Source organism: Dunckerocampus dactyliophorus, chromosome 7, assembly GCF_027744805.1.
Source record: "Dunckerocampus dactyliophorus isolate RoL2022-P2 chromosome 7, RoL_Ddac_1.1, whole genome shotgun sequence".
NCBI classification, from domain to species: Eukaryota; Metazoa; Chordata; class Actinopteri; order Syngnathiformes; family Syngnathidae; genus Dunckerocampus; species Dunckerocampus dactyliophorus.
Window position 1 is genome coordinate 26,740,366 of NC_072825.1, and position 24,246 is coordinate 26,764,611.

General features: G+C 39.7%; 2 protein-coding genes across 3 annotated transcripts in view; one reads left to right on the top strand and one right to left on the bottom strand.

The window, feature by feature from the left end:
• Positions 1 to 6,666, bottom strand: part of shc1 (SHC (Src homology 2 domain containing) transforming protein 1) — a 48,839-nt gene extending 42,173 nt beyond the window's left edge. Inside the window, exon 1 of the mRNA XM_054783174.1 lies at positions 6,461 to 6,666. The gene's annotated coding sequence lies outside the window, so the exon portion shown is untranslated. The remainder of the gene's footprint in view (positions 1 to 6,460) is intronic.
• Positions 6,667 to 8,276: 1,610 nt separating this feature from the next.
• Positions 8,277 to 23,567, top strand: flad1 (flavin adenine dinucleotide synthetase 1). 2 transcript variants are annotated; one of them, XM_054782836.1, is made up of 11 exons: positions 8,277 to 8,572; positions 9,033 to 9,094; positions 10,186 to 10,330; positions 14,594 to 14,971; positions 16,805 to 16,918; positions 17,003 to 17,270; positions 17,419 to 17,566; positions 17,751 to 17,849; positions 21,784 to 21,973; positions 22,190 to 22,263; positions 22,347 to 23,567. In XM_054782836.1, the coding sequence occupies exons 2-11, from the start codon at positions 9,087 to 9,089 to the stop codon at positions 22,480 to 22,482; spliced, it is 1,560 nt and encodes a 519-aa protein (XP_054638811.1). In that variant the 5' UTR covers positions 8,277 to 8,572; positions 9,033 to 9,086; the 3' UTR covers positions 22,483 to 23,567. The 2 variants fall into 2 exon arrangements, with proteins under 2 accessions (XP_054638811.1, XP_054638812.1); XM_054782837.1 differs by having other exon boundaries at positions 9,040 to 9,094.
• The last annotated feature ends 679 nt before the right edge of the window (positions 23,568 to 24,246 follow it).

Below are 24,246 nucleotides of genomic sequence, written 5' to 3' on the forward strand. Positions count from 1 at the left end.
GTCACAAAAGTGGGCACACCCCTCACATTTCTGAAAATATCTTTTCATGGGACAACACTAAACAAATGACACTTTGATATAATGTAAAGTAGTCAGTGTACAGCTTGGATAACAGTGTAAATTCTATCTCCTCAAAATAAGTCAACACACAACCATTAATATCTAAACCACTGGCAACAAAAGTGAATACAACCTTTTGTTAAATTGTACAAATTGGGTGCAGTTAGCAATTTTTTCCTCCCCAGTGTCATGTGACTTGTTAGTGTTACAAGATCTTGGGTGTCAATGGGGAGCACATATGTTAAATGTGGTCTGATGGCGCTCAAACGCTCTCAAACTGCTCACTGGAAGTTCAGCATGACACTTTATGGCTAAGAACTCTCTGAGGATGTAAACAAAAAATAATTGTTGCTCTACATGAAGATGTTCTAGGCCAGAGGTGTCCAAAATGCGGCCCGGGGACCATTTGTGGCCCACCGATGTTTTTTTATTGGCCTGCGCCACATTCTAACAAAATATCTGAACAAGAAATCTTAAATGAAAAAAAAACAATAGCAAAAATTGAAATATCGGCAGTAATTTCACAAGAACAAACTCAAATTATTAAGAGAAAAAAGTTGTAATCTTAACGAGAAAATGTAGTAATTTTATGAGAATAACGTACTATTATGAGGAAAAACAACACCATTTTTTATCATAAAGTTCAAATATTAAAGAAACAAGACCTTATTTTTTTAAAGTCGTCATGTGATGAAAAACAAACAAAACAACAAATAAAGTTGTAATTTTTGGAAAATTATGTTGCGGAAAAAGTATAATGTTACAAGAATAAAGTCAAAATATTATTGGAATTAAGTCATAGCTGCAAATACAAATGGACAAGAAGAAATTTAAAATAGTTGGACATTTTAAATTAAAAGAACAGCAGAAATGGAAAAAACTGCTGTAATTTTATGATAATAAAGTCAAAATATTAAGAGAAAAACATTCTAATAAGAAAATAGTCACAATTTTACAAAAATAAACTCGTAATATTATGAGAAAAAATAATGTCATTTTAGTAGCATTGAGCTGAAATATGAAAGAAAAAAATCTTTCTTTTTAAAAGTTGTGATATTACGAGGAAAAAAATAAAACAAAATAAAATTGTAATTGTTGGAAAATGTGGTTGGAATAAAGTCATAATATTATGGTAATAAAGTCAAAATATGATGGGAATAAAGTCATAATACTGTATTATAAAAAGATAATTTATGAAGCGTATTTAAGAAGAAACTAAAAAACAAAACACAACAGCAAAAATTTGACAAAAATGGGCAAAGACTGAAATTCAATTCAATTCAATTCTAATTCAATTCTCCACCTACAGTATATCACAAAGCTGAGATGCAGTTTTTTCTTGAACTATATGTGTTGCTTTACAAAATATCAAAGTGGCCCTTACAGCCTTTCATTTTTCACTATATGGCCCCCAGTGGAAAATGTTTGGACACCCCTGTTCTAGGCTACAAGAAAGAAACCCTGAAACTGAGCTGCAGCACGATGGCCAAGACCATACAGCTTTATCGGGACAGCTTCCACTCAGAACAGGCCTCGCCACGGTCCACCGAGAAAGTTGACTGCACGTGCTCAGCGCCATTGTAAAATAGACGTGTGAGTGCTGGCAGCATTGCTGCAGAGAATGAAAAGGAGGAGCGTCAGCTGGTCAGTGCTCTGACAATACAGCACACTCTGCATCAAATTGGTCTGCACGGCTGTCATCTCAGAAGGAAACCTCTTCTAAAGATGATGCCTGCAAAGAGTTTGCTGAAGACAGTCAAACTAGGGAAATGGATTACTGGAAGCATGTCCTGTAGTCTGATGGGACCAAGATAAACTTATTTGCTTCAGATGGTGTCAAGCGTGTATGTCGGCAACCAGGTGTACAAAGACATGAGTGTCTTGCCTACAGTTAAGCATGGTGGTGGGAGTGACATGGCATGGGGCTGCACGAGTCCTGCCGTCACTGGGGAGATACATTTCATTGAGGGAGACATGAATGCTAACATGTACTGTGACATACTGGAGCAGAGCATGATGGCCTTCCTTTGTGAACTGAGTATCCACAATATATATAGACACTTTGGAAACAATTTGGTTTTGGTTTGGTTTGGTTTGATTTGATTTGATTTGATTTGATTTGATTTGAACATGCATGCAGGTTCCAATGGAATACATCTCATGAATCATTCTTTCACAGTTCCACATGTCCAAAAGGAGTAGGAAGAAACAAAGCTTATTTAATCCTACCCCCCCATCTATTCCACATCTAGTACAGTACATGTTATTCACTTCCTGCTTTCCATGTAATATTATTCCATATAATAATCAGTGTAATGATAAATAAATAATACAAAATAAAAACAAGCATGACAGAACAATAAGTATAATAATCAAGACTCTTCTGCCTTGTATTTAGCAAACATCAACTGCTTGTATTGTTTTTGGAATGTTCTCATCTCTGTACATTGTTTGAGTTCATTGTTCAATCCGTTCCATAATTTAATTCCACATACAGAAATGCTGTGGCTTTTCAGCGTTGTTCTCGCATAAAAGTGTTTTAAGTTTAATTTTCCTCTAAGATCATATTTCTCCTCTCTGATAGAGAAATACTGGATGACATTTTTGGGTAACAAGTTCTTGTTAACTTTATGCATTATTTTAGCAGTTTGAAAATTTACAAAATCAACAAATTTTAATATCTGTGATTTTAAAAATACAGGGTTTGTATGTTCTCCATACGCGGAATTATGAATTATCCTCACCCATCTTTTTTGCAGTACAGTGACTGAGTGAAGATTGCTTTTATAATTATTACCCCACACAATAATTACACATAATTATCTCCACACAATAAGTTCGATATGGTAATACTAAAGAACAGGAAAGAGTGTGGAGTGATTTTTGATCAAGAACAAATTTTGTTTTATTCAATATTGACGTATTTCTCCCCACCTTTGTTGTATATTTTTGATATGAGATTTCCAACTCATTTTTCATCTATTATGATCTCCAGAAATGTATTTTCTTTCACTCTTTCAATATCCACTCCGTCTATTTGTATTTGATCGTACGTATCCTTTCTGCTATTTCCAAATAACATTATTTTAGTTTTACTTAAGTTCAAGGATAATCTGTTTCTGCCAAACCATGACTTTAATGTGACCTTTTCATCCTTGATCTTTTTAATGAGTTCTTGTGTGCTTTCCCCAGAACAAAAGGCAGCGGTATCATCCGCAAATAAGACCAACTTTAAGTCCTTTGTCACTTTACAAATGTCATTGATGTACAAATTGAACAGTTTTGGTCCCAATATGGACCCCTGGGGTACTCCACACGTAATATTTAAACTTGCAGATGTACATTCTCCTAGCTTTACAAATTGCTTCCTGTTTGCTAGGTAGCTTTTAACCCAATTCAAAACTAATCCTCTAATTCCGTACCTTTCTAATTTTGTTATTAAAATATTGTGATTAATTGTATTGAAGGCTTTTGTCAGATCCATAAATACTGCAGCTGCACACTTTCTGTTGTCTATAGCAGTAGTGGTTTCCTCCGTGACTTCAATCAGTGCCATAGAAGTTGAAATGTTAGCTCTGTATCCATATTGACTACCTGCTAGTACTGTAATTCATTCTTATTAATACATTTGTCCAACCTGTTATTAAATAGCTTCTTGATAATTTTTGAAAATTGGGGTAATAAGGAAATTTGTAAATTGATGTTTATCTCAATTTTTTAAAAATTGGAACCACTTTGGCTATTTTAATTTTGTTAGGAAATGTCTGAAAAGATAAGTTACTAATCTATGTTAACGGGTCTACGATCTCATTGATAACCCTTTTAATTGTTTACATTTTGATTCCATAACAATCAGTTGATGTTTTTGCTTTAAAATTTTTGACAATGTCAGTGATCTCCTTTTTTTTTACAGCAGTGAGAAACATGGAATTGAGATTCCTATCTATGGTATCATTCCATTGTTGGACATTTGGACATTTTCATTTGGGGTGTACTCACTTTTGTTGCCAGCGGTTTAGATAAAGTGTCAGGGAAAAAAAAAAATCTATTTTGAGGGGACAGCAAATTTACACCTTTATCCAAGCTGTACACTGACTACTTTACATTGTATCAAAATATTTGCAGAAATGTGAGGGGTGAAATCTCAAGTACCACCATGAGTGCCAATTAAGAACCACTGGTTTAGAGCGGGTCCCCAACCACTGGATGGCAGCCCACTAGCAGTTTGTGGACAGGGCCAAACCGGGCCGCAAAATACAGGCGGCCTTCGAGTTACATACAATTTTATAGACTGTGATGGAAGGCAAGTTTTGGTGTAAGTCGGCTCTTACACCTAAATTATACCTCATATGAACTCCGAAGTCACTCACATTCTACACAGAACACAAGAACATAAAATACAGTAATAAAACACTAAATACAATCATTAACAGAAACAGTATTACATTTCCTTCTCAATAATAAGACCACTACACTGCATGATCGTTACTGTCGCTTTCAAAGGATCTGTGTTAAAGAGTTTTGTGATTTCCAACCGTCTGTGAACGTGTGTGTGTGTGTGTGTGTGTGTGTGTGTGTGTGTGTGTGAATGCCTGCAAAGGACAGGTGAGTTTGCTGATGTTTTTTTGTTGTGGTTCGGCCAACGGCGGCCTGTTTTGTTTTTTTACAATAAAGAGATTGTTGCTCGACCACCTCCTCGTCATCCTTACAACTTTCAGGTAGACAATCTTCATCCTTAACGATGGTCGTGAACGTTTTTAATTCACTTATGGGAGCACGCATGTAACCACGAAACACCATAACCCCAGGACCACATGTACAACCCAGATAATGAGTATGATGATTTCAACTTCATTTTATTTAGGGTAGCCCCTCGAGATGCAACATCTCGTTTTCGAGGGGGGGTCCCAACGCAGATACAGAAAATATCATAAAACATACCTTCCAATTACACAACAAAAAACACACTGCTCTACCACTTCCACAGCGCCTACATCCCACCCACTCATACACACACCCCTAATCCACTTCAATACAATACAGCATCAGGGGCAGTAAATGCAACAGCAATTTGGAGTGAGGTCATAAAACAAAACACAGAAACAAGAACACCTAAAGATAAAAAAGAGGTAATGGACTTAAAAGAGGAAGGAAGATTATTCCAATCAGATGGGGCTTTGAACTTGAATAACCTGCAACCCAATACCTAATCATAGCGTTAGGGACTGTTTGTTCAATGATAATGATTAAACAGCTACTTAAAATATGGTTTTGTCACATGCATGCTAATGAGCAAAACCACTGGTGAATTCATTGTTTTTCATCTATTTGGATTCAAGTTAAAAGGAGACAATATGCGAGCCCGTCTGTTGGGGACCGCTGGTTTAGCCATCCATTTTCTATGCCGCTGGACCACCGGTTTAGTGTATCAAAAATACATTAGATCCCAGCTATTATAAATGACATGGAATAGTGACCAAACACAAGTCATTGAGCAGTCATAAAAATGTCTAATTTGACACGCTTATATAGCTCCTACCAATCCAAACCCTCCTGCCAGCTTGACATTGACGTTCTCCTCCAATTTCGGATGAACATTTTAAAAAAAAAGGACTCTTAGATTATTATTGTCATTGTTAGATTAGATTTCGTCCCAATAAAACTCCTTGTCTCTATTTGACAACTTTAGTTTCTTTCTCATACTATTATGATTCAAAACAATAACATATTCCTTAATATTTTAACTTTATGCTACAAAAATGATGTTATTTTTCCTCATAATACTCATAATTACATATTTTCCTTGTTAGAGTACAACTTTTTTCTCTTCATATTTTGACTTAATTCATGTAAAATTATTGCTGTTTTCGTTTTTTTACATTTTTGCCGCTGGTTTTTATGGTTTTGTTGTTTAATCAGATTTTTAGAATGTGCCACGGACCACAAATGGCCCCAGGGCCGCACTTTGGACACCCCTGAGTTAAATGCATCGAAGCATGAGCCAACATGCGCGTTTGCAGGGATGCGAACGCTGAATCACAAATATGAGGGGAAAACTGGCTCACATTACAACTTTTTACACTGGAGACTTTTATTATTTATTTTCTTTTAGGTGCAACTGTCGTCTTAGTTTTATTTTGGGGCATTAAAAACGACCTGTCGACGACCGCGAGTGGCCCCGCGCCTCACTTTGGACAACCCTGGCTTATGACCAGTCACTTTCGCGGCAAACGCGGTGGCCATTATTGCCCCAAATATGACACAAGGGGCGGAAGTCACAAAAATCCTCCCTTTTGGTGGAGTGCTTCCGCTAAAGTAATACAACATTCAAACGATCAGTCAAAAAAAAAAACAGGAGGTCAGGAAAACAAAAAACAAAAATGCTCAACTTTTAACTCACCAGCTCTCTTCCTCCCGTCTTCTTTACCTCGTCTTGTCCTCAGAGTTGCCGCCGCACACACTCAAAAAAATGGAACATGAAACGGGACAATATATCGAAAGTACTCTCCGTCCCGGTCCAGAAAGTGTTGATAAAGTTGATAAGAAATGGTGTTTTAACTTCTTCTTTCCTCTTCTCGCTTTCCTGCTCCCTCCCCCTTCATGCCCCCTTCCCTTCCCTTCCCTTCCCCTCCTCCTCGGTCACGACACAAGTCACTTCCGCGAACTAACCAATACGTCACCGGTGTGCGCGTGCACGCGAGGCTTGCACCTGGCCTCGACTGCAGGTTGTGTAAATCCCAGCACTTCGGGACCAAGAAGTGAAATGACCGGAAATGGAAACAAAAAGTGGCACCGTACTATTTCATGTTACCAAGGTGTTTTTACATATATGTATATATACGACGTTAACATCTTTAAAAAAAATGTGTTACTTTCTCACTGTGCAAGCTGCCGCATTTGCTCGTTTTGTATTTTATTTTACTGTATTTCTTTTCTTTCCGTCACCATTGCATAAGCCATGAATTGTAACACATTTAGACTCATTGACGCTACCACACACAACTTGGCACTAAAATCACAATGTAGAAACACAACCGTCCTCATTTTTTTCACAAGACTCTAAATCTGGAGGTGTTTTGCTGCCTTTCCGGACAGGTCCTCAACATCCAGCCTTTGGAGATGTTGAGTACAGGTAACAAAAACATTTAAAAGTTTTTTGTAAGTAACTACATTAAACTACATATAAATATATATCCGTGTATGTGCATTATTTTATTTAATAGTGTACAATCTTTTTTTTTTTTTTACTCTTGGCTTTGGCCAGTGTATGAATACATAATAATAGGGAGACTACTGCTGGTAATGACATTCGTGGCGTCCCCTATGGGATGTAGTCCAAATGCTTTGTAAAACTGCTAGCATATATGTAATACAGATATCACCAAAGTTTTTTTTTTTTAACATTAGACAAATGGTCAATGGCTTATGGGCAATTAGTTGCTAAATCCCACCCATTTTGTTTGGTGATGGTCATGCTTTTCAACCAATCTTGCTCAAATTTGACACACGTGCTTGTCAGTCCACTCAAAGTGCATACCAAATTTAGTGGTGATTTGGTTGAACAACTTAAAGTGACAGTGGGTGTTTTGTTGCGCTTTGAGCTGTGTGAGAAATTTCAAGTCAAACTGACTTATGGGGTCAATGTTTATTGGCGGCGCCACAGTGTGGTGTAAGGCGACTCAGTAGGGGCGCATGTTTGGCCAAATTGTCACCCGTTTGTGTGGTCTGATTTTGTGTATGTGCAAAACAATATACAGTATATACAGAATAGGGTGTATTCTAATTAGTATCATCAATCTGATTAAGAAATAACTCTAATTATTATTTTATGATTTCTACATCTGTTTTTTTTTTATATTTTCTGTCTTCTTCGACCAGCTATATTTCATGCACATGACTTGACAAGACTTAATTTTGACTTTAATATTAGGTAAACAGTTTAACTTAATCCGAACAAAACCAGTGGACCTTACTGAAACTGGAATGCCTACAATTGAGAACCCATCCTCTCTATTTAAAAGCCTATTCAAAATTGAATTAGACTATTGTATGGCGGTAGTGCCTTATTTTTAGACATACAATATTGCGCCATCCGTAGGCCAGACAAAGTAACACGATAATGAATCAGACAGGATAAATATAGTATCTCCTCCAACCAATAGAGGCGCCCGACCTACACTTGTGTATAAATCTGCTCAGAAGAAGACAGTCTTCGCAGTGGTCTGTTTGGTGACTGAATATGGTGGAACGAAGTTGTGTTATTATTAGCCAAAAGACGTTCTGTATTATAGTAAACATTTAGTCGAACATGTTCAGAAGTCTTTCCACAGTCCTCATATTGCTTATGACAGGAGCATCGTTGTTTACTTCCGTATATCGACACTATAAGACCCGCCTTCGTAAATTTGATTGGCTTCCCTGCCAGTCAGGAAACGATTTCTTGTTTACGATTGGACGATGATTTCAAACGTCATTTGAATGGCACCGCTCTGTTTGGAGGACTATAGCCGACGTAAGTTCTGTTAGCTTTAGCAAATGTATTCTGTACACATGAGCACGCTTTGTCGTTTGTTTTATTAGTGTTAAGATAACGTAGAATATAAAACACCATTTGAACGAAATATAAGAGTGTTTTGTCGGCTAGTGTGCGCCTATAGCTAACAGAGCTCCTCACAGACAGGGTCATGTACAGAAGCAAGGAGAGAACGTGACATCGAAGCCATTTACGTCACATTTATTTTACTTTTGAATGATCGCAAAAAAAGCCAACATCCACTAATGCGAGTTAACATCGCAAAGATAGCATACAGGCTTGACGCATGCGTGTACTACTCAATACGGTTTAACTACAGCGTTATGCTTTCATTAAAACACGAGATGTCAAAAATAGTCAGCCAAATTAGTCATTAGTCCAAAATGTGCAATGCATAATCTTTTCTCCCATTTTTTTCCTCCCTTGCGTCTCTTACAAGTTTGTAGGAAATACAAGAAGGTCTGAGTTTTGAGGTACTCTACATGGATTCTTCATGTTAATGTAAGTTTTTAAATTTTTTATATGCTCATACATTTCAAACATGTACCTTTCCATTTTTCTATATGCGGCCCTCGCTGAAAAAAGTTTGAAGTCCCCTGCAATACATAACACAGTGCATCTGGAACGTATTCACTGTGCTTCACTTTTGCTACATTTTGTTATGTTACAACCTTTTTCAAAAGTGATTACATTCATTTTTTCCCTCAAAATGCTACAAACACTATCCTATAATGGCAACATGAAAGAAGCTTTTTTTCTGAGTTTTGCTAATTTATTAAAAATGAACAAAGAAATCACAGTATTGACAGTCTTTGCCATGAAGCTGAAAACTGAGCTCAGGTGCACTTCCTGTTTCCAATGATAATTCTTGAGATGTTTCAACAGCTTCATTGGAGTCACCTGTTGTAAATTCTGTCGAATGGCATACACCTGTCTATATATGGTCCCGCAGTTGACAGTGCTTGTCAGGGCACAAAACAAGCATGAAGTCAAAGGAATTGTCCGTAGACATCCGAGACAAAATTGTCTCTCGGCACAAATTTGGGGAAAGATACAGAACATTTTCTGTTGGTCCTTAGCAGCAGGAATTGGGAGATAGAAGGGAAAAGATGGATGCTGCAATGTACAAAGACAGTGTAGATGAAAACCTCCATTGCACTCTTGACCAGACTGGGGCAACGGTGCGTCTTCCAGCAAGACAATGATCCTAAGCACACAGCCAAGATATCAAAGGAAAAAGCTGTGACTGTCCTTGAGTGGCATTATTTTCATAAAGACTTGAGGCTGTAATTGCTGCCAAAGGTGCATCAGCAAAGCATTGAGCAAAGACTGTGAATACTTATGAACATGTTATTTCTTAGGTTTGTATTTTTAATACATTTGCAAACATTTTTCATGTTATCATTATGGTGTGTTGGGTGTAGGATTTTGAGGGAAAATGTATTCCATTTTGGAATATGGCCGTAACAGAACAAAATGTGGAAAAATTTAAGCGTTGTGAATACTTTCTGCATGTACTATTTTGTTTATGCATCATTTCTGAAAATACACAGTAGTAGTAGTATTAGTGTTTATGTCCTCGTGTCTTCCAGCTCGGGTTTTTTGAAGCTGAGTCGAGCGGAGGTACGTGTGGGGAGACTGGCGGCTCAACTCAGTAAAGCGGCCATGTCCACCAATGAAGCCAGCGGGGAGGCTCCGACTGCAGCCATCCTCATCATTGGAGACGAGATTCTCAAGGTAGAACCTGTTAATACAGTGGAACCTCTAAAACGTCAAGCAACCCTGAGGTTGTATCATTCACAATTGGACCAAGCCTTTCAGGAAAAATATGCACAAAACAAAACATAATTGATGCATCAGATCCATAGAACAGTAGATCCAACATTTACCGGCTTGCACCTTTACACACAACCCAGCCAAGTGCGATACTTAGATGAGGTAATTAGGCATAGTGTATGACAACGTTCGTGCTGGCATCTGGTGTGACGTGGAAAAATACCTGACGGATAGCAGCAACTGCTTTCAACACAACAGGGTGGGAGAATTCAATCTCTGGTGTTAAACATCATACTTTAGTCCCAGCATTGTGGCTAGATACCATCCTACCTATGTTAAAGCTCTGATACTACTGCCAAAGCCGGGAAATTTGCAGGTGGACCTTGTCCCACCACTCCATGACAGTGCATTTCACACAGAACAGCAACATGGGAAAAATGGGGTTTGGAAAGGTTGTTGTTTTTATGTTTTACCATGGTTAATTGATGGTTAATGGATTTTTTTGATACTGACACTTGTTCTTGTGTGCTGTGAAACTTGAATGTCCCCACTGTAGGATTAACAAGGGCTTATTCTATTCTATTTTTAACTTATTTTTACACTTGTGTCACAGTTAATAATGTTAAAATGCGGCTCACTTGTGCATTGGCTTTCGCCATTAAAGTTCAAGTTGACAGTTTGCTTGTTCGTAGGATTTATTCTGGTGGAACCCGTTGAAGTCGAGTCCCTCATGACATAACCAAAACACAAACTAGGCTTTGCTTGAACATTTACTTGTGGCTATGGCCAGAGACATCAGGAGAATGGGTGACCTGTGGCAGTTTGTTGGCATGGTTTTCCTCCATTTTTGCATATTTTTATTTTGATTCTTCTGTTTTCATATGAATTTATGCTCTTATCTAACAGAGATGGGTTGTTAAGCGCAGTGGCTGTTGTCGTGTCCCTGGGCAAGACACTTCAACCACCTACTATGAAGGTTGGTGTTGGTCGGAGAGGCCGTAGGCACAAAATGGCAGTCACGTTTCCGTCAGTCTGCCCCAGGGCAGCTGTGGTCCAGATATAGTTTACCACCACCAGTGTGTGACTGAAGAGTGAATGAATAATGGGTTCACTTCAATGTGAAGGACTTTGGGTACCTTGAAAAGCGCTATATAAAATGTCATGCATTATTATTATTGTCAACCTAAATGGGACCGCGGGTTCCACTGTAATGTTGTGTGTTAAAAAGTGACACATTTGTGTATCGGCTTTTGGCATTAAAGGTCATCCAAAATTCTTAAACACGGATAAAGTTAGGAAATAGCACACAAAAGTCAATTAAATGCTCTGCAGCCCCTTGAGCTGTGACGTCATGCAAGTAAGACATCCTGCAAGGACATGGCTCGGCGTATTGTTTTTGGTGTAATCGCCTGTCAGCTTGACGAGAGTTTTAGGCAAATTTTTTGAGGTTTTTGGAGAGAATGCCAACACTTTGTATCTTGGGAGGATGCAGTAATGGCACCGCCCACGATGTTCATCTTCTAATTGGCTGAAAGATGAAAAAGTTGCAAAGAGCTGGACAAAATTCATCAGGAACACGCGAGTGTGGAAAGAACCATCGAAGTGGTCGTTGTTATGCTCAGCACATTTGAACGATGATTGCTTTGAGGCAGTTTGCTACAAGGCAAGACTGAAGCCTTCACTTGCGTCCACCATAAAATACCACTCTGATATATGACTAGTACGTCCGATGAGGAAAAGCGGCCACTTTACCCGTCTCAGTCCGACAGCCAGCCCACTGGAACCTTTGACATCAACGCCTGAGGCTAAAACCAAGTCGAGGTGCTATTGAAAAGTGAAACAGATCTAGAGTACATTAGTGTTACCCAGGGGAACATAACGTATTCAAATAGAAAAGCACTCGGAGAGCGCATACCTCCGCCATAGTTGCCCCCATATTGTGATTTACACCATAAATATTAGTTCTATATTTATTTTATCTAGATATTTATATTCATTGACCCTGAAAAAATACCATTAGCAATTGGATTCATAATGATATCAATATTAGTTCAGTGGTTATTCACAAAAATCGCATTTTCCATAATGGCGGTTTTCTTCTGAATCTAGCTCCATAGCTTTTGTAGATACAACAAATCTGTTGGCACACTCCACATTCACATTCACGCTTCATTTGTTGTCTTTGCATGATAAAAATTCTAAAGGTCCCCTATTTTATTTCATATTCTGGATCCTAGTATCCGGAATTATTCCATTATCTGGATCAGTCTTTGGTATTTTGTAGAACCTGTTGGAAACTTGTCATGTATTTATTTTCCTAGTGCGCTGACCATTTTTTTGTGGAGTTATATGCACAAGTGGCGAAAATGGGGTCCTATCTCGCAATGTTAAAGAATCCTTGAAAAAAATTCCCGGATCCAGACGGTGACCCGCATCACCCTCCAAGTTTAATCAGTTCTTCCACATTCCATTTCCGACAATTCTTGAAACTTTCATCCAAATCCATTCAGAATTTTTCAACTTTTTGCGCAGCGCTTGACGGCGGTAATGAGGACACAAGAGGCGAGAAAATCAACTCACTCAAGTTTATTAATGAATAAACTTAAAAAAAAAAAAAAAAGAAAAAGAAAAAGTGACAAAATAACCACGTCCTGATGTGCTGGCCCAAACAGACAAAAGCACGGTGAGGTGAACAAGCCAACCCTACAGTATACAGGGCCGTCGTGTTGTCACCTCACCGCTACACCTAAACACACAACGAAAACCCTAAACACAAGCAAAACCGAAAACAGGTCAGCTGGTCACACCAGGACAAACAAGACACTAAAACTAACTAGTTTAACCATTTACCCAATTAAACGACAACAATTTTGGTAATCGATGAATCATTTTTTGATTTGACGATGTAAATATCCCCCGATTTCAGCCTCTCAAATGTGATTATTTTTTAATTTCCTTAGTCATGCATGATGTGTAGGTGTTTTTCATATTGTATGTATTTGGTCCATTTATGGCCTGACTGATTACAACAAGCTTCAGTTTAATCGATTATTAGAAATGATCATGATTGTATTTTGGTGTACATTTATTTTTTTACTGAAGCTATTTGACAAACATTTAGATTTTTTTTATTATTTAACATTGTTTTGGGTATTGAAGCGACAACGTGGTGTTTGTGCACTTATCTGCTCTGTCAGTTCAAATCTTTTATTTCTGAATAAAGAGGGGGAAATTAAAAATTGGTCTTAAAAAAAAAATTAAAATTCGTTAGTTGCAGCTCTAAAACTAACAGAAGAAAAACCCAGGCTGCTTCTCAGCGTTGCAACAGCAGCCAGAGAGAAACAACAGAGTGGCCCAGGAGCATGACGAGCAGTTGGAGACGGGCCGAGCCTGCAGCGGACAAGGCAGAACGAGTAGAGCGCACCTGCACACATTTATAGGCTCCAGAGAGGGCGGGGCCAATCAGCTGCTTCCTACAAAAATAAACACAAAAAGATTAAGCACATAAAAAACACAGTGCTCTTACGTAAGATATATAAAGCAGTGTCATTTTGTGTTTCAAATTGTAAAATGTTCAATAACATCTTGTTGTAATGAGGTCTATCTGTTTGGTTTTCACTAATTAATGCTTTTCATTATCAAACTAAATATTTTGGAATTAGGACTGTGGATTATTTTATAATAATTTTTATTTATTTTATTTTTATTATTTTATTTCCATTATTGCGTTTGGGAAAGGTTGTTTGAATATACAAACAAACCATCTGATTTTTCTTTAGAGGTTCCACTGTGTCCTGCGATTGGCTGGCGGCCGGTCCAGGGTGTACCCCGCCTGTCGCCCGAAGTCAGCTGGGATAGGCTCCAGCATACCCTCGCAACCCTAATGAGGAGAAGCGGCATAGAAAATGGATGGATGGATGTGTCGCACTGTGTTGCACACAAAGGCTGGCAAAATCTTAAACCTGAAATACTGCAAATAAATAAAGATCAACGATGATACCTCATCAGGTTTCAGTAGCTCCTTATATGTACGTGTCATGGTTCTCCATCATTGCTTATGAATAAAAATAAATGATGATGTAGTGTAAGAAGTCTTTGATGGTTCTCCAATGTCATGTCTCGCCCTTGGCATATGCTGGCAGGATTTCATCCAGCAAGACCTTGAAGTCATCACTAAGTCTTTATGTGACAAGTGACAGCCATTTTATGTTGCGTCTCTTTCAGGGCCACACTGCGGACACCAATAGCACCTTCCTCACGCGAGCGTTAAGGAAGCTCGGCGTTTCCGTGCAGCGTATAACAGTCATACCGGACGTCCAGGAGGTCATCGCCAAAGAGGTGGCCCTCCTTTCCTCTCAGCACACCCACCTCATTACCTCAGGTGGCATCGGGCCCACACACGACGACGTCACCTTCGAGAGCGTCGCCATGGCCTTCCAGGAGGAGCTCTATCCCCACCCCGAGCTTTCCCGGCTGGTGGAGGAGTTCTTTGGAGTAGCGGACAAAAACAGTGCGGCCATGAAGCTGGCCATGGTGCCCCGGTCAGCGAAACTCAACTACGGAATGGACCCTCAGACGGGAAAACCTCTTCGCTATCCACTGGTGGGTGAACTACGTATGACCATTTTTTCTGTGGGTTCTGTTCTGGTGCTCCTGTATGCAGAGTGGCAAGTAGCTGTTTTTGACTACATTGTCATTTATTAACAAGCATATTGCACAACACAGCAGCAACAGAACCAATGTTGTAATGGTGGTAAGGCGCAAAATGCTCGGTCAGCATTAGAGGCACTAATGAGTGTAACACACATAAGTTTCACACCTGCGGCAGAGTAGCACCCTAAATTTTAAAGCGCATTGAGGGGTGTGCTTCAGCGCAGTCATCCATGCACGCGCCCTCATCATGGAGAAGGCGTGGAGAGGTGCATGTGATGCGGCTTTCAGGTTGAAGACGGATGGACCTACTTGCTTTTGCTCGGATCTTGGCAGCATGGCGGCAACAGGTTTCGGGGGCTAGACTGCTACGTGGTTTGGAAGGACAGCACAGGCTCGGGGGTCTGATTTGCCTCAGGGCGGGGTTGGCGCTGTGAGCGACAGAAAAAGACGGGGAGAGCCCCTTTTACGCCGACGTGCAACCCCCCAAAAAGGCTGCGGTAACGCTGACCGTTAAGGCTGTGATTGGTTGGCTTGTACGTTATTTCCTATTTGTATACGACTCGTTCGGAGGGTCGGACAGCAAACCTCTGCAAACGCCTTCTCCGACGATTTCAGATCTACAGAGCTTCTGATCTGTCGTGCATCTATTAGTTCCAGCTGCAATAACACTCGCCATCTCTCTTCAGCAGCACATGCTGCTCGTTGATAAGGCAGATACCTGCTTTTATGTTAGTCTCCAGTAGTGTCTAGTACCAAAAACATGGGTCGCTTTGTTGAAAAACAGAATCTAAAGGGGTGTGTACGCTCGCTAAATATATCTACAAAGTCGCTAAGTTAGCAACACTGATCTCACCTGCTACATCTTCTTGTTCTCTGACCGACCAGAAGACCAAGAAGCAGAGTTACGATGCGGTGTTGTAACGACAAGCTACATTCACAGACAGTCTCATTATAATGTGTTTACGAGCAAAGGTGAACAGGTAGCGCCAAATCTATTTGTGGCGGTCCACATTTATTTGTGGCTGGCCGCCAACAAAATTGACCTGTCGGTTTTCCGTCTTAGGATGTCGCATCAGAGTCACTTGCAATCTCACTTGTTAACATTTTAAAACGCGTTAAAGGAAAACTTTTTTGGGGAATTTTGCCCATCATCCGCAATCCCAATGTGAGACTTGAACACACGTCTTTCTCTGTTTTGTGCGTTTTAAAGATATAAAAACAGCTGAAAAGAGGCAGCTAAGAATGCACGTTATGGCACGCAACGATTCCCCCTATAAAGCCTTCTGAAAAAACCTCCAAAAAGCGGCAACCACGCCCCATTTACATAACGTGCCCTGCATGTTAACCAAGCTACAGCGACTTCATCATCATTATTATTATTATTATTATTATTATTATTATTATTATTATTATTATTGTTATTAACATTGCTATGCCAAAGAACGACTGTACTGGTATAGTGACACCTCGCCACACCACACTGGCTAGCTATTAGCCGGCTAGCAACGCATCACTTGCAAAAGTTAACACTGGGTGTAGCATTTGTTTCTATGTTGCTATGTGAAATCAGTGCGCCCATGAAGGAGGTTCCAGTAATGCTTAAAAGGACCAAAATACAGCAAAATACTGTAAGTATTACACGTTATCATGAATGTACCTGTTACTACAAGGTCACAGGCGGAATAGGTGTGTCCCATTACGTGTAGTTACGTACAGTTTTCCTTTTAAGTCCTAGTAGTTGGATTTTCTGAAAGTTTTTGCAATCATATTTGCTGTTTCCAGGTGAGCGTGCGTAACGTGTATATCTTTCCCGGAATACCATCCCTCATGGAAAAAGCCTTTAATGGGTTGGAACACCTTTTTGCGAGCTCAGGTACCAGCTTTCACACTCGAGAGGTAAGAGCGATCATATCTTTACATTATATTTGAATATTTGTTTTTTGTTATAGAGATAAACTAACTACAGATCAACTGGTTTAGGTGTTTGTGGCCGCAGATGAGGCCGAAATTGCCCCCGTGCTCACCAAACTGCAGGCCGCCTGGGGCCGAAAGGTAGCCCTTGGCTCCTACCCTGACTGGCTGAGCAACTACCACAGAGTCAGGCTGGTCCTGGACTCCAACAGCCAGGAGGAGGTGGACAAAGCTCGGGCACAGCTGATTGACGAGCTGCCCAAGGGGAGCGTGGTACCTTTAGTCACTGACCCGGTGTCCATCGCCACCGCTGAGGTGTACATGCTAGCCAAAAGCGGTAAGAGAAATATACAGTCAAGGGATTTCAACCCATAATAGCAAAAGTAATTAACATTGAAGGGGGCGAATAGCGGGACTTCAGAGGAGATATTTGTCATACAAAATGTTCTTGAATAAGCTCTCCCTGCGGGTTGCCTTTCCCGCAGGCACACCGCTGGGCGAGAAAGTTGCGTCAGCGCTGAAAACGATCGAGGCGGCGCTGGATCAGTATTCCACAGAGGAAGTCTGCGTCGGTTTTAACGGCGGCAAAGACTGCACGGCACTGCTGCATCTCTACTACGCCGCAATGAAGCGGTAAAAAAAAAAAAAGCTGTAGGAGGGAATCGAGACAAGACAAATGATCCCAGAAAAGAAAATACAAGACACACTCAGGCAGATAGTGATGAAGATGAACAGGAACCCGAGAATTGGTTTCTGTTTCTGTTGGGATTTATTCTTTTTAAGTCCCATCTCTCTTTGTCTCTCTCGCTGCTCTCAGGCGCTACCCGGACAGTAAAGACAAGGTGAAAGCTCTTTACATCCGCATCGTCTCTCCATTCCCAGAAATGGAGAGGTTCCTTCAGGATACTATAAAAAGGTGAAGTCATCCGTCTGCTCAGAAGTGCTTACAGTCATTCAAAGCAGATATTTGAATATACAGTACACTTACTGGCCTGTTCGCCCCCAATTTGTCTGAACTGTATTATAGCCCCTTTTACGCCGTTTTAAAAGCCCACTTTGTTCTGTGATGCTGTTCTGTATAAATGCCACTGACACGTAATGGGGGGGATTAAGTCATCCGGCAGTTTTCCACCTTCTGAGGTAATAGTGATAAAGACGGGATGGAAGCTGCACTAATTCTACACTTGATCAAACTTACTTAAGATGTGTCAGAAATCGCTGCGCGATATTACCTTCCACTTCCACGTCACTACTTCCTGAAGCTGCACTATAAGCAACATGGGAAATGTAGTTTTTAGCCATAAATTAGCCGTATCGCCGTACAAGGCATAGGGTTCAAAGCATGAGAAAAAAGTAGCGGCCTACACACCGCAAATTACGGTACTAAAAAGTGCCCGCTTAAATCGACGTTGACACACATGGTCGAGCGCTTTTGTTGCCATATAATGTGAGAGGCAAAGGGGTCAATTCTATGAAAAATGGCTCAGTTTACGTCCACATGTACTGTAGTATGGTTAACTCCCATTGTTATCTCTTCTGTGTTTTTGCAAAAGCAGTAAGCAGTTTTGGTTATGTCAGAATCAGTCGTCTTTCCCAGGACAGTGGATTTGTGGAATCTTTGTAAATTTATTGGAATGTTTTTCTATGAATGTTTTTCTGCAGAAAACACATCCCGCTCACCATAAGTTGGTAATGTACAAATGGAGCTCAGCTTTGTGATATACGGTTTTATTAGTATAAACTTGGGTCTTTGCTCTTTTTTTCCATAGTATTATGTCCCATAATATTCTTATAACTTTTTTCAAAAATTACAATTTTATTTTTTTGATTATTTTTTTCAATTTTGTTTCTGATAAGACTATGGTTTTTAAAAAATAATGTATTTTTTCTTTAATATTTCAACTCTTGCTGCTAAAATAAATATTTTTCCTCATAATATTACAAGTAAAATTGCAACTTAACTTTTTTCTCATTCGAATACAACTTTTTCTATTAATATTTTTACTTTATTCTTCTAAAATTACAGCTGTTTTTCCATTTCTGCAGTTTTTCTCTCCCAACTAGTCCCAACTTTCTTCTTGTAAATTTTCCTCTCCTAATTATGACTTTATTCTCGTAACATTCTCACTTTTTCCACAAACTAATTTTCCAAAAATTACAACTTTACTTTGTTTTTCTTGTTAGATTTTTTTTTTTTTTTTTCTTGACGGGGAAGGATGTGTATGGCAGGAGCTCTGTTGATGAAACTGGAAATTTTAACTATTTTGGTGCTTTTCTGACGACACTTCATGAACACAAGATCAGTGCTGCTTGCTGAATCCCCCAACTTTAACTTGGATAGTCGAGAGGTACAGATACAAGTATCGATACTGCTAGCAAGTCTAGCTAACTAGCTAACTGCTGAAGTTCAAAGAGGTTGCTTAGCAACAATGTCAAACACAAAGGAAAATTATTCTGGCTCTGAACTTGCAGAGGAAAATGATTCTGGCTCTGAATTCAAAGTGGACATGGAAACATTGGCAGAATACTTAGCTAGGCCAAGATACCAAGAGTTGCAAAATGCTATCAAGAGCTGCAATGAAGCCTTTGATAGAAGCTTCGAGGAGTAGAGAGATCACTCTACCACAAATAATGTGAGCAATTGAGAAGCTGCATTCAACTGTAGAGATACAGTCTGAAGAAAATAGAGCACAGAACAAGTATATCAAAATACTAAGAAAAGACGTCAAGAAGTTGCACGATGAAACTGCAGACCTGAGCGCTGCTCTTAAGGAGGTTAAATACCCTTTGGAAGATATCAAGGCTCGGCAGGACGACATTAAGGTACTGCTGAATGACAATGCTGCCTTGCGCTCTGCTCTTCAGCAAGTGATAAACCATAAAGAAAATACAGCATTTTGCAAGGATGTTAGGGTTCTGCAGGATGACGTTAGGGCATTACTGGAAGACAACGCTGCCTTGCGCACTGCTCTCAAGGAGGCTATAAACCATATGGAAGCCGCCTCACGTACTGATCGTAAAGATGCTAAAGACCCCAGGGAAGAAAATAGAGCACTATGCAATGATATCAACATTCTACAGGATGATATCAAGGCACTATTGAAGGACAATGCTGACTTTCGCACCACCCTTGAGGAAGAGAAAGAAGCAAAGGAGAATATCAAGGAGCAAATTAAAAACTTCATTGACGAGATGGATCAGATGGCACGAATGAATGATGTGGTCCTCACAGGGCTCCAAATCACACCCAAGTCAAGAGATGTTCCTTCAATAAAGCAGCAGATTGCTAACTTCCTACACTCGAAGGAGGTGGATGTCGATGTCAACAGTATTGACACTTGCGTCCCACTCCATGGCAGGAACAACACCACACCTGTCATCATTAAGTTCACCAACAGGGAATCCAAAACTGCACTGCTGAAACAGGGAAAGAAGCTAAGAGGCACCAACGTCTACATGAATGAGCATCTCACAAAACGCAATTCCGACATCGCCAGGAAAGCACGTGACCTGAGGAAGCAAGGAAAGATTCAAAACACTTGGAGCACTAACGGGAAAATCTACATCAAACTAAAAGGAAGTCCAGGAGTCGCAAGAGTGCTTGTTGTCCAAGATATCAGCGATCTGGGAACATATTAAAGACCATATGACTATGACAATAAGCATAATTGCAATAACCTTGACATAGTTTATAAAAGGAACTCTTGTATACAAACTCAGTGTCACTAGCAGTGCAAAACCAAAGAAGATGTGGATATCAACAGGAGAGGAAGGACAGGATAAATATAAATATTTAATATAATATAATTTTCTTTTTTTTTTTTTTTTTTTTTTTTTAGCATTTGTGTACCTGTATACTGTATATGTATATATGTGCGTACTTGTGTAGGTGCAGATGTAAGTGTATATATATGTATGTGCGTGTTTGTATGTGTATGTACACACATGTATGTATTAGCAATTGATGTGATACAAAAAGGGGATAGGATTAAATAAGCTCTGCTTCTTCCTACTCCTTTTCGGACATATGCATGTTCGAAATAAAATTAAACCAATCCGAAAACCAAACCAATCCAATCAGATTACGGCTTTTTTCTCTCAATATTTGGACTTTATTCTTGTAAAATCACTGCCAATTTTTCCATTATTAGCTGCAGTTGTTGTTGTTTATTTAAAAATAGTTTTCTTGTTTAATTATATTTTTAGAATGTGCCATGGGCCACAAAAAAAAAAAAAAAAAAAGACAGCCGCCGGCCACAAATGCCCCGTGGGCCACACTTTGGACACCCCTGCAGTAGCGTTTAACTCTGTTTGGGGAATTACGATTTTGTTGCGCTGTATCATCAATACAAATCTCAGGTATGTTGAGCCACTTTCCTAGTACTGGCCTCAAGTGTGACCAACGCCTCATCCTAATTTTAGAAAAACCTGTGTAAAATACTCCATTTTTGTAGAATCATTGTCACATTTGAAATGGGATTAGGTAAGGACTCGACATGGCCCAATTGTCTTCCGCAGTCCATATTTCCAAAGTAGTTATTTTGAAGGCACATGTTTCTAAAATATAGGAAAACCTTTTAAAAAAAAAAGTCCTATTTTCATTGTATTCAATCAATGTTAGTTGCACTTAGACAGATTTTGAGTGGGGGGGGAGCGTTACAAATGTTTCACATTTACTTTGGGTGTGACGTTTTTGAAGTTCTTTGCCAAAAAAAAAAAAAAATTAGAAGGGGTGAAAAGGGCCTGTGTGAAAGTGCACACGGTTGCAGCGTTATCGTTTTGTTTTGCACAATCTTTGCGTTAAAAAAGCTCGTGACTCATTATCTGGCAAACACCCCTTTCCCCCCCAGATACGACCTGGATCTGTTCTCCGTGGAGGGCAGTATCCGGCAGGCCCTGAGCGAGGTCCAGGAGCGGAAGCCGGAGCTGAAAGCCGTCCTGATGGGCACCAGGAGGAGCGACCCTTACTCTGTCACTCTCACACCCATGTGTCCCACCGACCTTGGCTGGCCACCCTACATGAGAGTCAACCCCTTACTGGTCAGTAACACCTCAAACGGAAATACAGTACACTAGAGTGGGGGTGCTGAGGATTTTGGATGGGATTAAAATTGACCTTTTTATTTATTAAGATCCTCAATCATGCTCATTGATTTTGCTATAAAACGTCTCCTCTCTGAATGCTTTTTTTCCCCTCTCGTGTATTGAATGGTAAATCAGTCCAAATCCAATTACATGTGACATTTTCCAACACAGGACTGGACTTATCACGACATCTGGTCCTTCTTGAGGACGCTATATGTACCCTACTGCATCCTCTATGATAAAGGGTAAGAACACACTCCCCCATCCATGCCTGCGTGCTTTCATTGTTTCATTCACGTGCTGCTTCTTTGCTGTCATGGTGGTGCAGGTACACGTCACTGGGCAGCATGGACAACACATATCGAAACACGGCACTGCAGGTGGTGGATGGGAGGGGGGTGACGCGCTACCAGCCAGCCTACCTGCTGGAGAACGAGGAAGAGGAAAGGAACTCCCGTGCCTGATGGTTTCTCAGCTCTTCACGGACATTTTTTAACTTCATTCCAGTAGCAGGAAAACTGTAAAATGAAGAAATGTGTGTGTGCCTAAGTGCCTAAGGTGTGTGTTACTGATGATGGATCTCTGTGCTGCTGAATAAAGCATCAATCAAGTCAGCTTTATCTACGGTCATGTGACTATATGGAGACACAATTGATTGATCTTCAGTGTGAATCTATTTGTCTCACTTTTAAATCCAATAAACTGCCAAAAGACTGCCACCATTACCATATAGCTAAAAATAACAATTCCCTCACGAGCTGCTGTACACGACACTAAAACACTGCATCACAGCATATCATAGCCATCAATGGATGCTATGCATATATGCCCCCTCGTGGCCTAAGCGCAGGATGACATCTGATAGGATGCCCCATAAGGATGTGTTTTTAGGGGGCGGGGGTCTGGTTCTATGGCAGAAAAATTCCCACAACAAGCCGTATATATTTTTTAACCCATTTATTGCACACAGTAATATAAAAACAATATGTCACTTTAAAAAAATTATAATTTTATGGAAATTAGTGGTGGGTCCAAATGTGTTCCACACTCAGACCAATTCAATGTACAGTGCTTAACAAATTGATGTCATTAAAACAAAAATCCAAAACGTTATTATGGTTGTTTGGCAAATAAATGTATATTTATTCATTTTTCACAAATTTTGACCAAAAAATGTTTCATTTTATCTCCTTGAGATGCTTTTACTGTTCATAGATAATAATTTGACCTCTTAATGAAGGAATAATGTGCTGTACTATTTTTCTGTGTTTTGCGTGTTTGTTATTGTAAAACGGTAAGTTTGAAAATGTATGGACAATCTAGCATCTGTCAAGCACTGTAGGTCAACATCTGCATGCTATGCAATGCTAACTTTTTCTGTGACCCTTTGGCACTAAATATTCTTTGTAATATTTCACTATACAATGCGTAGTATTGTATTGTATTGTACGCCACACGACAAGAAAAAAATGACGTTTTTGACCCTATTTTAGGCTAATCTGTAAATCAGGTATACTGCAATGTTATTAATACTGTAACACAACACCTTATAAAACATGACTAATTACATTTTAAAAACCTAATTAAATATACTTTCTAAAAGTACCTGGTAAATAAATTATTTGTACTCTTCACCGTGATTTAAATGTCAGTGGGTTCAATCACAACAGTTTTACACCAATGAAAAAAGGCATACACAAGCCACGCCCACTTAGTGTGTCAACGAAACAGGAACAGGAAGTAAAGACCTACACGTTAAGAAAATTATTCGAAAAAGAAGGTATACAAAGTCTACGAGATAAATTTCCAGCTTTAATTCTGCCATGAAATCTCTGTTATCTCATTATCAAGTGTTAATAACACATTATCTCAATTGCGTCGCGTAAACACTCACACTGGAGTTGTTTAAACCTCTAGGGTTACTTCCACTTACTTGTAATTCGCTTGGCGGACCTCATGGGCGCGTTGTCCTCACGTTTTCCATTTAGTGCCGCTGATTACAATAAATTACCTTCTCCCTTTTCCAGACATGATTGAATCCAAGCCTATCGATCCACGCTTTCTCTTTCTCTATCCCCGCCTGGAGGAGTGTCGACGCCGCGCGGCATGCAGGGATCGATGCCGGCCCTGGTAACTAATAAAGCGGCTGTCTAACGAGAGGCTCCACGGCGGGCCTTCACACTCTGTTGAAGCCGCGATCATCACCTCCTCGTCGGCCTGTTCCTATC